The sequence below is a fragment of the Aegilops tauschii genome, chromosome 5, assembly GCF_002575655.3.
Source record: "Aegilops tauschii subsp. strangulata cultivar AL8/78 chromosome 5, Aet v6.0, whole genome shotgun sequence".
NCBI lineage: Eukaryota > Viridiplantae > Streptophyta > Magnoliopsida > Poales > Poaceae > Aegilops > Aegilops tauschii.
In genome coordinates this window covers 446,054,826-446,067,255 of record NC_053039.3, presented here as the reverse complement: position 1 = coordinate 446,067,255, position 12,430 = coordinate 446,054,826, and the positions used below count along the sequence as shown (strand labels likewise).

The window sequence follows — 12,430 nt, the reverse complement described above, 5'->3', positions numbered from 1 at the left end:
CCTCTGATCAAGCCGGCCTCCTCCGCCGAGTCGACGACGAGGATGCGGGATAGGCATCATCGACGTCGATGCGAGAATAATTGCTTTAACTAAAAAAACAAACTAGTTCTATTAATTTCCTTACTATAAATAGAATAAAGTAGTACTTACTACAAATAAACTAGCTAGTTTAACTAGTTCTATTATTTTTCTAACTAATTCTATTAAACACTTTCTAAGTAGTACTTACTAAAAGTTATCGGGGAGGGGGGTACATATATCGACAACGACATACCCGATAAAAAATAAGAAGAGGAAGAAGACGAAAAAAAAGAGGAGAAGAAGAAAGGAATAGAGGAGGAGATCGAAGAAAAAAAAAAGAAAAAAAGAGGAGAAGAAGAAGGAATAGAGGAGAAGAAGAAAAAATAGAATAATATATTATTCTATTTCTTCTTCTTCTTCTCCTCTATTTCTTCTTCTTCTACTCTTTTTTTTTCTTCTTTTTCATCTTCTTATTTATTTCTCCTCTACTTCCTCTCCTCTTCTTCTTATTCTTCTTCTTCTTCTCCTTCTTCCTCTTCTTATTTTCCTTTTTTCTCTACTTCTTTTTCTTCTAAATATGAACATACATAAATGACTTCTAAATATGAAAAATCTAAACTACACATCTAAATTAATACATCTAAATTACAACAACTAAATTAACTACACATCCAAATTAATACAACTAAATTACAAATCTAAATTAAACTACATACAGTACTATAGCTAGGGGGCGCGGTGGCAGCGGCGGCGGCCATTACAGGGAGGAGGAGGAGGGGATCGGGGCGGCGCTCACAGGGTGGCGGAGGGCGACGGCGACCGCGGCGGGCCGGGGGCGGTGGGCGGCGACGGTGACGTATACGGGGCGACGGCTCGGGGGCGCGCGGCGGAGGACGACGGCGACGGGCGATGGCGTGGGCTCGGGGGCACGGGCGACGGCGACGACGACGGGGCAGCCTGGCGGCGTAGATCGAGCTCGCGGCGTCGTCGGGCGGGGGGACACTGGCGATGGAAATCAGAAAATTTCCAAAGTGCTACTTATATAGCAAAGGCTTTGGTCCCGGTTGGTGGCTCCAACCGGAACCAATACCCACCCTTTGGTCCCGGTTGGTGCCACCAACCGGGACTAAAGGCCTCTTTTCACCAGCGCAAAGGGCGGGAAGCAGAGGGCTTTGGTCCCGGTTGGTGGCACCAACCGGGATCAAAGGGGAGCATTGGTTCCGGTTGGAGCCACCAACCGGGACTAATGTGCTGGCGCGGTGTGGTGGGAAGTTTAGTCCCACCTCGCTAGCTGAGAGAGCTCAGCACCTGTTTATAAGCTGCGCTGCAGCTCAGGTGCTGAGCTCCTCTCTAATATGCAGGCATTATACATGCCTACCTTTTTCATTGCCATGTTGGGCCTATTGGGCCTGCGGGCCTGCATCCTGGCCCATGTGCAGATGGGTTTCTAGTCGTATGCAGGCTGTGTGGCCCATTAGGCGGCATTTTTTTATTTTTTCCAGTATTTTTTTGTTTTTTGAATTATTTATTTTCTTTTGATTTTTGCTTTATTTTTTATTCTTTTTGCTTCTAGCTCAGAATAATTATAAACTTTCTGTTAATCCATTAGTTTCCAAATTTGAATAGTTTAAATTTCATCCGGAAACTCGTGTGTTACAAAGGGATTTCATTTTTTAAACCTAATTTGAACTCCTGACTTTTTGTGTGTTCAAAATGCACCATTCAAAGCCACATCATCATTTTTCAATCCTTTCTGACTTCATTTGTTATTTTTCATGCATTTACTAATTATTTTGAACTATAAGACCCTAAAATTGAAAAGCATTTCAAATGAACTCTGAAAAGGTTGAAAGTTGGCATGATATCATCATTTCATCCACATAGCATGTGCAAGAAAGTTGAGAGGGTTACGGCAAAAACTGGATGCACTTCGTGTACAAAACGGACAATCTCTTTCAAAGTATCAGGATTTCATACGGAAACTCGTCTGTTACAAAGGGATTTCATTTTTTAAAACTTATTTGAACTCCTGACTTTTTGTGTGTTCAAAATGCACCATTCAAAGCCACATCATCATTTTTCAATCCTTTCTGACTTCATTTGTTATTTCTCATGCATTTACTAATTATTTTGAGCTATAAGACCCTAAAATTGAAAAGCATTTCAAATGAACTCTGAAAAGGTTGAAAGTTGGCATGACATCATCATTTCATCCACATAGCATGTGCAAGAAAGTTGAGAGGGTTACGGCAAAAACTGGATGCACTTCGTGTACAAAACGGACAATCTCTTTCAAAGTATCAGGATTTCATCCGGAAACTCGTCTGTTACAAAGGGATTTCATTTTTTAAAACTTATTTGAACTCCTGACTTTTTGTGTGTTCAAAATGCACCATTCAAAGCCGCATCATCATTTGTCAATCCTTTCTGACTTCATTTGTTATTTTTCATGCATTTACTAATTATTTTGAGCTATAAGACCCTAAAATTGAAAAGCATTTCAAATGAACTCTGAAAAGGTTGAAAGTTGGCATGATATCATCATTTCATCCACATAGCATGTGCAAGAAAGTTGAGAGGGTTACGGCAAAAACTGGATGCACTTCGTGTACAAAACGGACAATCTCTTTCAAAGTATCAGGATTTCATCTGGAAACTCGTCTGTTACAAAGGGATTTCATTTTTTAAAACTTATTTGAACTCCTGACTTTTTGTGTGTTCAAAATGCACCATTCAAAGCCACATCATCATTTGTCAATCCTTTCTGACTTCATTTTTTATTTTTCATGCATTTACTAATTATTTTGAGCTATAAGACCCTAAAATTGAAAAGCATTTCAAATGAACTCTGAAAAGGTTTTCTTTCTACTTACAACAAAAAACTTATTTATTTTATTTCTAATTACTTATGTCTTTTACTTTAATTATTTTATTTTTATTTATTTTACTGCTGCTATTTTTATTTATTTTACTTGCTGCTATTTTTACTTAATTAATTAAGGTTTATTTATTGTAGTTACTATAGTTTATTTTATTTTATTTTATTAAGGTTTATTTAGTTTTATTTATTTTATTAAGGTTTATTTATTTTATAAATATAAAAAATGAACATAGATGCACTTATAGAGAAAATTCAACCTAAATTCATACTAAATTTCTATGAAATTTACTATGAATTTAAGTCAAATTTCCTGTATAAGGGCATCTATTTTCACTTTAATAGAAGCTCAACAAGGCATAGAGGGACGGGCTTATAAACTGGTGTGAGCGCCCTTCGGTTGGCGAGGTGGGACTAAACACTGGCCGCAACTAGGACCAGCCCTTTAGTCCCGGTTTGTGGTATGAACCGGGACTAAAGGGTGGTGGGCCAGGAGCGTGGCCCATTGGTCCCGGTTGGTACCACCAACCGGGACCAAAGGGTCCATACGAACCGGGACCAATGCCCACGAGGCCCCGGCCGACCCCCTGGGCTCACGAACCGGGACCAATGCTCACATTAGTCCCGGTTCGTGACTGAACCGGGGCTAATGTGAAAACTGCCCTGTGACCTAAGCCCTCTTTTCTACTAGTGTTGGATATGTAGTACCATACTGGGTTTTATATATTTAACTGGATTGTAAGTTCAGAAATTTTCAAGACGGATGGGTCGGCTCTGTATCAATAGTGTGTGCACGGTCTGTATAAAATGCATGTGGTTTAGTTTTTCTTAAACGGCTTCCTGCGTGTTCTCTTATCAGTGCATCAGGTCAAAAATATTGGTTCTAGCTGAAATATCTCCCCCCCTGCAGTTTACACCAAGTGCAGCATTATGGTTTTCTTAGTGGACCAACTGCGGCAAGATCGATCTACCCAACAAGTGTGTTGATCTTTCCGCGTTTCCAACGTGTGCCGGAGTCAATAGGTGAGATTTTTTTAAACCCTTATGCTAATTTAAGTAATTAGTAGACTTATATTGAGAGTTTTATGGTTTGATTAGCGTCTTAAGGAAAATTTAATTGGTTAACTAATTAGCTCCAATGTTCATACCTAGTTCAATCTCGTTACCGGCAAGTCTCTTTACTTGTTCCGTAATACATCACCTCGTAACTAACTCCTTAGTCATTTGCTTGCAAGCTTATGATGTGTATTACCGAGTGGGCCCAGAGATACCTCTCCGATACTCGGAGTGACAAATCATAATCTCGATCTATGCCAACTCAACAAACACCTTGGGAGATACCTGTAGAGCATCTTTATGATCACCCATTTATGTTGTGACGTTTGATAGCACACAAGGTATTCCTCCAGTATTCAGGAGTTGCATAATCTCATAGTCAAAGGAATATGAATTTGACATGAAGAAAGCAATAGCAATAAACTGAACGATAGATATGCTAAGCTAATGGATGGGTCTTGTCCATCACATCATTCTCCTAATGATATGATCTCGTTATCAAATGACAACACATGTCTATGGTTAGGAAACCTTAACCATCTTTGATCAACAAGCTAGTCTAGTAGAGGCTTACTAGGGACACGGTATTTGTTTATGTATTCACACATGTATTTAAGTTTCCGATCAATGCAATTCTAGCGTGAATAATAAACCTTTATCATGATTAAGGAAATATAATAATTACCATTTTATTATTCCTTCTAGGGCATATTTCCATCAGGAAGATCATATGTTCAGATCATTAATGCTATTCAATACCCCTCTGATCTTGAGCATGAATATGTTTTGCGAGTAGTTACGTTTGTTCTTGAGGACATGAGAGAAATCTTGTCATAAGTAATCATGTGAATTTGATATTCGTTCGATAATTTGATGATATGTATGTTGTTGTTTCCCTTGGTGGTGTTATGTGAACGTCGACTACACGACACTTCACCATCTTTGTGCCTAAGGGAAAGCATTGTAGAGTAGTTATTAGATGATGGGTTGCTAGAGTGACAGAAGCTTAAACCCTAGTTTATGCTCTATTCCGCAAGGGGCTGATTTGGATCCATATGTTTCATACTATGGTTAGATTTATCTTAATTCTTCTTTCGTAGTTGCGGATGCTTGCGAGAGGGGGTAATCATAAGTGGGAGGCTTGTTCAAGTAAGAATAGCACCCAAGCACCGGTCCACCCACATATCAAATTATCAAAGTAACGAACGTGAATCAAATAAACATGATGAAAGTGGCTAGATGAAATTCCCGCGTGTCCTCAAGAACACTTTGCTTATTATAAGAGGTTGTTCCGGCCTGTCCTTTGCTACAAAAAGGATTGGGCTACCTTGCTGCACCTTTGTTACCATTACTATTATTTTCTCGTTACAAATTACCTTGCTATCAAACTATCTGTTACCAAAAATTTCAGTGCCTGCAGAAAATACCTTGTTGGAAACTGCTTGTCATTTTCTTCTGCTCCTCGTTGGGTTCGACACTCTTACTTATCGAAAGGACTACAATTGACCCCCTATACTTGTGGGTCATCAAGGTTCTTTTCTGGCGTCGTTGTCGGGGAGTGAAGCGCCTTTGGTGAGTGGAATTTGGTAAGGAAACATTTTATATTATGTGCTGAAATTTATTATCACTTTTTACTATGGAAAACAATCCTCTGAGTTGTTTGGTCGGGGTATCTTCACCTCGACCGGAAGCACAAAGAGTTGCTCCTCAACCTACTGCACCTACTGAAAATATTTATTATGAGATTCCTTCGAGTATGATAGAGCAACTGCTAGCTAATCCTTATGCAGGAAATGGAACGATACATCCTGATATGCACTTAATCTATGTGGATGAAGTTTTTGGATTATTTAAGCTTTCATGTTTACCCGGAGATGAAGTTAAGAAGAAGGTTTTCACTTTATCTTTGAAGGGAAAGGCATTGACATGGTATAGGCTATGTGATGATATTGGAGCTTGAGATTGGAACCGATTGAGATTGAATTTCATCAAAAGTTTTATCCTGTGCATCTGGTTCATCGTGATCGGAATTATATATAAAAATTTGGCCTCGTGAAGGAGAAAGCATCGCTCAAGTTTGGGGGAGGCTTAAGCACATGATGTACACATGCCCCAATCATGAGCTCTCAAGAGGAATTATCTTATAGAATTTTTATGCTCGGCTTTCTCATAATGATCAGACCATGCTCGATTCTTCTTCAACTGGTTCCTTTATGAAGAAAACTATTAAATTCAAATGGGATCTTCTGGAAAGAATTAAATGCAACACTGATGATGGGCATAATGATCAGACGAGGCTTTGCTGAATGCCACGCCCCTAGGTCTATCCCTCCCTGACAAACTCAGAAGATTTCATCTCACTACAACGTCTGAATTTTTTCCCTGCTGATGCCAACTAAGCACAACTCTAAACTCCTGTATGTATGCAGGTGGCAGCAAGAAGAATTAGCAGTCTTCTTCGGCTGTCACTCTTTCATGTCCCTCTGCGTGAGTCGCGGGTTAAACGGTAAGGGCATTGTTTTTCGCTTCTTTTGCACAATGTAGGTTCCTCCGATGTTGCATCCGTTTCAGAGTCGCTGCGATAGAGCCTGACATTTGTGATCTTTTTTTTCTTGGTAATTTGTATGGTAGGTTGTTGATGGCCACAGTGGCAGGGAGCTTTGGTGTGTGCCGCGTATCCGGAGCATTTTCATGAACGCAACTAAGTGATTCATTACTACCACCTCAGATTCAGAGATAATTTGTTGCTTTCAGTTCAGCACTAAACAAGCCCATGTTTTGCTTGTTTATACTATGTGTGGGGCTCTCTGCCTTGTTGGCCAGAATCTGTTTAGTCAAGTGTCTGGCACTTGTTGGAGTTAATTGCGTATAAGGTTACTATTGAGCATTATAATAGAGTCAAATGTAATTGCTCATGGAGGAAGTATCTCTTAGAAACCTGTGTTTCAGTGGGAACATGGAAACCAAGACGTGAGCCATTGGATCTATGATCCAAGGGCTTCTTCTCCCACCAACCTCACTCCATGCACTTTACCAAAAAAAAAGGCCTAGGATCTTTGTGCGAAGTAATAACCAGTCATGTGGGCGCTTGTATGAAAAATGTTTGGTCAACAACCCAAGTTTCAAATCCGACGACCCACGCTTGAGTTTCCATGTTTACACCGAGTGAAGGCCTTCCCGCATAAAAGAACATAATCCAACTTATTTATATAACTTTAAATTTATGTTAATTCGAACAATTATTCAGTAAAAAGAGATAAACTGATGCACACTTGCACATGTATAGTAAAAATTACTGAGATGGCATATATAGTTGTCCCACCTGTGTTGACACTGAACCATGGCCAAGGTATTCTGTAGATGCATCATGTGTGATTTTCTGCCCATATGGTGTGCACACATATAGATTTGCTTTGACAGATTCAAAATTTCATTCCTTCCAATAGACATAGAAGCAGAGGATCAAACAAACCCAACATCCGCTGATGCAGACTGCACTACAGCTCATGCAAAGGTAAGAGCAAATTACCCGCCATAGAGAGGCTTCATGGCAAGAAATTCATTGTCAGTTACCGAAATGACCAGACCTTAAATGCTGAGTTCTTCTATTTTAAAGTGCAAGCAACGGAGCATCTAGAAAATGAAGCGCCACTTGAATCGCTCCCAATGATTAATACAATAGTTGTTTTAGACGTTTAGGCTCTTCGTCTTCTATGTCCGCAGAAGGTCACACAGCAACCGAGGATCCTCTTGCAGCTCCACCTTCTTCTGAACATGACCAACAGAAGAATTCATCATCAGAAGCAAAACAAAACTGAGGTATGCAAAACAGATTTAAATTTCTATAGATTAAATTCATCAATGCTCCCGTTTACTAATACAGTATGCTAATTGTTTTCCAGCCATTGAATGAGATAATAAGTTCAGATGGCAAGAAAACACGGGCAGCCAATTAATATAATATGCCGCAAAAGAATTGCTCCCTGCAAAAACAGAGGAAGCTGTTGTTCAAGACAACTAGACTACATTTCAGACGTGTTGTTACCCAATAGTCGTGAAAGTTGCTCTTTGTCCTGTAAACATGAACCGTCTTGTGGGCATGTGTGCATGTTCGTTAAACTAGGTAGCCTATGTTTGTGTGCTTCTTTAGAAAAATACGTTGTTCAAGTGGCAGTGGTGTCCTTTTGGTTAAATCGTTGTAGATGTGAACCGAGTCATCGGCATGTTTCCATGTCCGTTAAACTAAGTAGTTTAAGTTTGTGTGCTCCTTTGAACCAATATGCTCTTCGGATTGCAGTGGTGCCCATTTTGTTTAAATCGGAACTAGCTGCTTCTGTTGTTTGGCCACCATCTTTCCCTATTCTGTTTGGCTATGTTTTCTCCTTGGCAAAACATTTCATTATTCCACCGATGAAACAGACTAGACCATTCTATTTCTGCAATCCTTCAAACTTTTGCCATCCATGCTAACTTATTTTTCTATCTCTATGATGAATCAAGTCATCTGCTGGAGTGCATTTAGCTGTGGCCTAAAAGGACATGGTTTACAAGCACCAGCAGAATAACCTGCAATTTAGCCAACAATGGGCTCGCCCAGGCCTCCCGTCGGGCGCGGCGTGCGGACTGGAATTGGACGAACTCCAGGTGGCAGAAGTATGTTCAAGGAATTAGAGTTTGACACATCCTTGTCTACTCGCATTCAACGCTACACCAAGTGAATTTCTAAGCAAGCCCATAGCACAACAAAGTAGATTATCTAAACAGCCAATCAATCGTGTTAGGAGGTAAAGTAAACCACAAAACAAACACCTTTGTGGAATCTATCTTTTTCATGTGTTTAATTAATGTAGTGATTCAAGGACATGATGAGAGAAGTGAAGTTGTAACTAATTAGAATAAACTACACCATCATCATCATATTAAAATCCCCTTTTGGGCACGAAGCAAGTACTGCTTGTAACCTTGAAACTACATCAGGCCAATCATATAATTGCATGATAGATATTAATGATCCAGGGAACCAGTAACACAATAGTACTAACTGACCAAAAGAGGAACCAGCTATAGTATTTTAATTTCTATATATACTGTCATTCATGTGCAACATTATTCAGAATTACCTTTTTCGAGGAGCTTGAAGATTTCACTTGGGAAGAAGATGTAACCAAAGGATCTTCCCGTTCTTAGAGCAGCTACCCCCTTCAGAGTCTTGCTCCTCATGTCAAGAGCATCCACGACTGTTCGTCCCTGTGGTCAACCTTGGCCATGATGTAAACAACATCATCGTCATGCAAGCTGAGAGCAGGATGCCCTGCGTGGAGTCTACTCAAGATTGGACTCTCCATTGCAGCCTCGACACGAGGAAGCAACCCAGAGTGGCTGTCGTCCACCGCAATCTGTGATGCCTTGAGCTCATGGCTGATTATCCACTTCTTATCGGGCTCCAGCCATCTTTCTATGGCGGCGCCCCAGTCCTGCGGAGTGTAGGTGACGCCATTGTCTGATCCAGGCACGAGATGAGCCCACACCTCCATGTATCTGATGCAGCCATCCGAGCCGACAGCAACATCCCGATCATAGCTTGCAATTCTCTTCTTCTTGCACAGGGAACCGTATGAAACAAAGGACTTCATCATCACCATCTAGCAGATCACAGATAAGGATGCCTTTCACATGGTCGACCCAGCAGATCGAGCCCGGGAGGGCGAAGGACTTGGTCGGGATGCCAAAGTCACATTCCTGAGGCGACTTGGCATGCATCAGACGAGTGCTCCAGGTCCACGACCCGTGGTCGAACTCCAACAGGTCGACGGCGTAGTACCCCCGGGCCAAGGTCTTGTGGAGAACGGCGAGAAAGAGCCTGTCTTGGCCCGGGCAGCGCAGAAGGCCGATAGAACCGTCGGTGAGCGGGCAGGTGGGGAGGGGCATGACCATGCTGAAGCGGGCGCTGGCGCTGTAGAGAAAGTAGTCGTTGCCTTTCGGGCCGACGGGGATGCGGAGGAGGGCGACGTCGCCGTGGGTGCGGAGGACGCGGGGCAGACGATCGAGCGGGGTGGCAGGGAGGAGGCCGGGGAGGTGGACGGTGAAGTAGGAGAGGAGCGCCCAGATGGTGAGGCCGAGGACGTCGCCGCTCTCGGTGGTGCACATGCACTAGCTGGTTGAGGCGCTGGTGCGGCCGTCGACGTAGACCAGCGTGTCGACGAGGGCGGACTCCGACAGTAGGTGTTCGCCGTGGTGCGGGGTATGCGGAGGAAGCCAGCGGATGGGGCGACATCGGGGAAGATCAGCCTCCATCTCCATGGCAGAGCAGATCTGCTGCGGCGGCGAGCTATGGAGAGTCACAGCACAGCACAGCACAGCAGAGACGGGCGAGGGGAGAGAGCTCTTGGGGATTGGGAAGGGGAGTGGATAGCCCCGGCGGATGTTTTCAGCCACAAAATCCAGGGCGCGTCACGTGCCCGCCTGCCTCGGCTTCGTGCCTTTCTCGATTTGATTTTATTGTTTTTTAACAACGCCTTGGGATATTTTCGTTGAAAGAAATCTTATAAGAGCAAGAGCAAGTGCAACCGGGCAGGTTTGCCCGACGGACGATAAAACACCATCAAATCGCGCTCTTCATAGCAGACCCAAACTTTCGGACTAACTGACACTTCCTATTCGTAACTCATGTCTGAAATGGATATAGGGATATTCGGGGCGCCACGTCAGATTGACCGATAGAACCCACACTGGAACACAGAGGAACCGCTAGTCTGACGGGCGCCTCCTTCTCTCCATGCCATATGGCCCCGCTTCACATGCTGCCCGAGGGAGCAACTACACCTATTTAAGCCGGACGTCCTTAGCCGAACCCTATCTGTTACATTTCTTCTCTACGTCGCCGCCAGTTCCAATCTGTCGCCCACTTGCCATGTCGAGGTGCCGATCACCATGTACTTGATGCTGACACCGGAACGCCGGTTGCAACTCCTGGAGGAGATCCGGGCCAGGCACGCGGCTCGTTTCGCTGTTGGCCTGCCTCTGGATTCGCCGGAGCGGGAGGAGGAGGAAGAGGATGACAAGCAGCAGGCGGGAGATGATGATGAGGGGGAACAACACCAGGCAAAGCAGTCGCCGAAAACGGAGCCCCAGCCCATGGAGGAGGAGGTGGTGGAGTCAGAGGAGGAGGCAGAGCCGGCTGCGGGCTTCGCCATGGCAGAGTGCGAGGTCGCGCAAGTGGCAGAGATGGCGTAGCAGTCCGCCATCCTCGAGTCCATCCAAGGAGAGGACGGACGCTTCATCCTGCAGTAGAGGGCGGAGAGCGACGAGCTCGTCACCTCTATTTCAGGCGATCACGAGGCAGAGTTGCCGTTGTTGCCTGTCTACTCGAAGCCGGGCACAAAGATCGTTCACATCTTCAACAATGAGTAGTTTTAAATATGTACATAGTACGTAGGTTTTTTATCTGCATGGCTAGTATGAATTTGAGGTATGAAGTTCAAGGTTCATGAATGTGGTAAATGATTTTTATGTGTTGCTTGATCAATATCCGTGGACGCGTCCGGGTGCGTCCGCGGGCGTTTGAGGGACGAATTTTGATACTTTCGGTTGTAGATGCTCCAAGGCGCATCTTCAATCGTGGACCTCTAAAACAGATAAAATATACGTTCATGATTGAGTAGGAACACGTCCATGGATATGGATACGGGAGGTATGTCCACACACATTCAAAATGGAACTTGACATACTAGGTGATTTTCATGCAAATCTAATATTTTCACTTAAACCGGATCATATTCATGACATTTTCGACATATTTCATTAAATAAAAATGCCCGGAAGTAAACCCAGTCTAAATCTTCATCGTCATCCATGCTCCAAGTCCTTTTTTGTGGCACCCCGACTCAGAGCAACCGGTTTACCTTACATTGCCAGCCCGGAGATCAACTCGTCTAGCAACACACAACAACTTGGTACAGAAATAACCGCTTTATTAATCTCTTGCGAATACATAGGTTCGATGATTACATAAGAAAGCGAGGCCAAGCGGCACACACGGTGCGACTGCACTTATGTACATTATTTAGTAGACAAGTCAGGGGCCTCGACGGTAAGGGAAACATCTACTCGACAGCGAAAGGACGAGGTACAAGAACTCCACTCCACAAGGACACTGCTAGGACACGGCCTAGAACGCGAAGTACCGGTCGACGCCAACTCCTTGCACGGCTCCTCCTGCATCAAGCATGACACGCGAGGTGGGTATTTTGAATGTACTCGCAAGCTCACAGCAAACAAAGCAAACACGACAAACAATAACAAGGCATTTAACAGATTAAATCATGAGCATGAACATGATGATTTCATTCTTAATGTGCACGTGGATTACCATCACGATCCTCTTCGACTAACTTACCCATCTCGGGGTTACCTCATAACCACCATTGGCATCTTACCATCGTGATCATCACTCGATCACACCAACATCAACTGTAG

General features: G+C 43.4%; 1 protein-coding gene across 2 annotated transcripts; it reads right to left on the bottom strand.

Annotated features, from left to right (window-relative positions):
• Positions 1 to 7,305: 7,305 nt before the first annotated feature.
• On the bottom strand, positions 7,306 to 10,468 carry LOC109784834 (uncharacterized). 2 transcript variants are annotated; one of them, XM_020343440.4, is made up of 2 exons: positions 9,076 to 10,468; positions 7,306 to 7,723 (listed from the first exon to the last, which is right to left on the bottom strand). In XM_020343440.4, the coding sequence occupies exon 1, from the start codon at positions 10,100 to 10,102 to the stop codon at positions 9,530 to 9,532; it is 573 nt and encodes a 190-aa protein (XP_020199029.1). In that variant the 5' UTR covers positions 10,103 to 10,468; the 3' UTR covers positions 7,306 to 7,723; positions 9,076 to 9,529. The 2 variants fall into 2 exon arrangements, with proteins under 2 accessions (XP_020199029.1, XP_020199030.1); XM_020343441.4 differs by having other exon boundaries at positions 7,306 to 7,720; positions 9,076 to 10,383.
• Between the last annotated feature and the right edge of the window lie 1,962 nt (positions 10,469 to 12,430).

Bases quoted from the DNA above. Each gene is read 5' to 3' on its own strand.
- LOC109784834 (XM_020343440.4), bottom strand. From the start codon at position 10,102: ATGTGCACCACCGAGAGCGGCGACGTCCTCGGCCTCACCATCTGGGCG.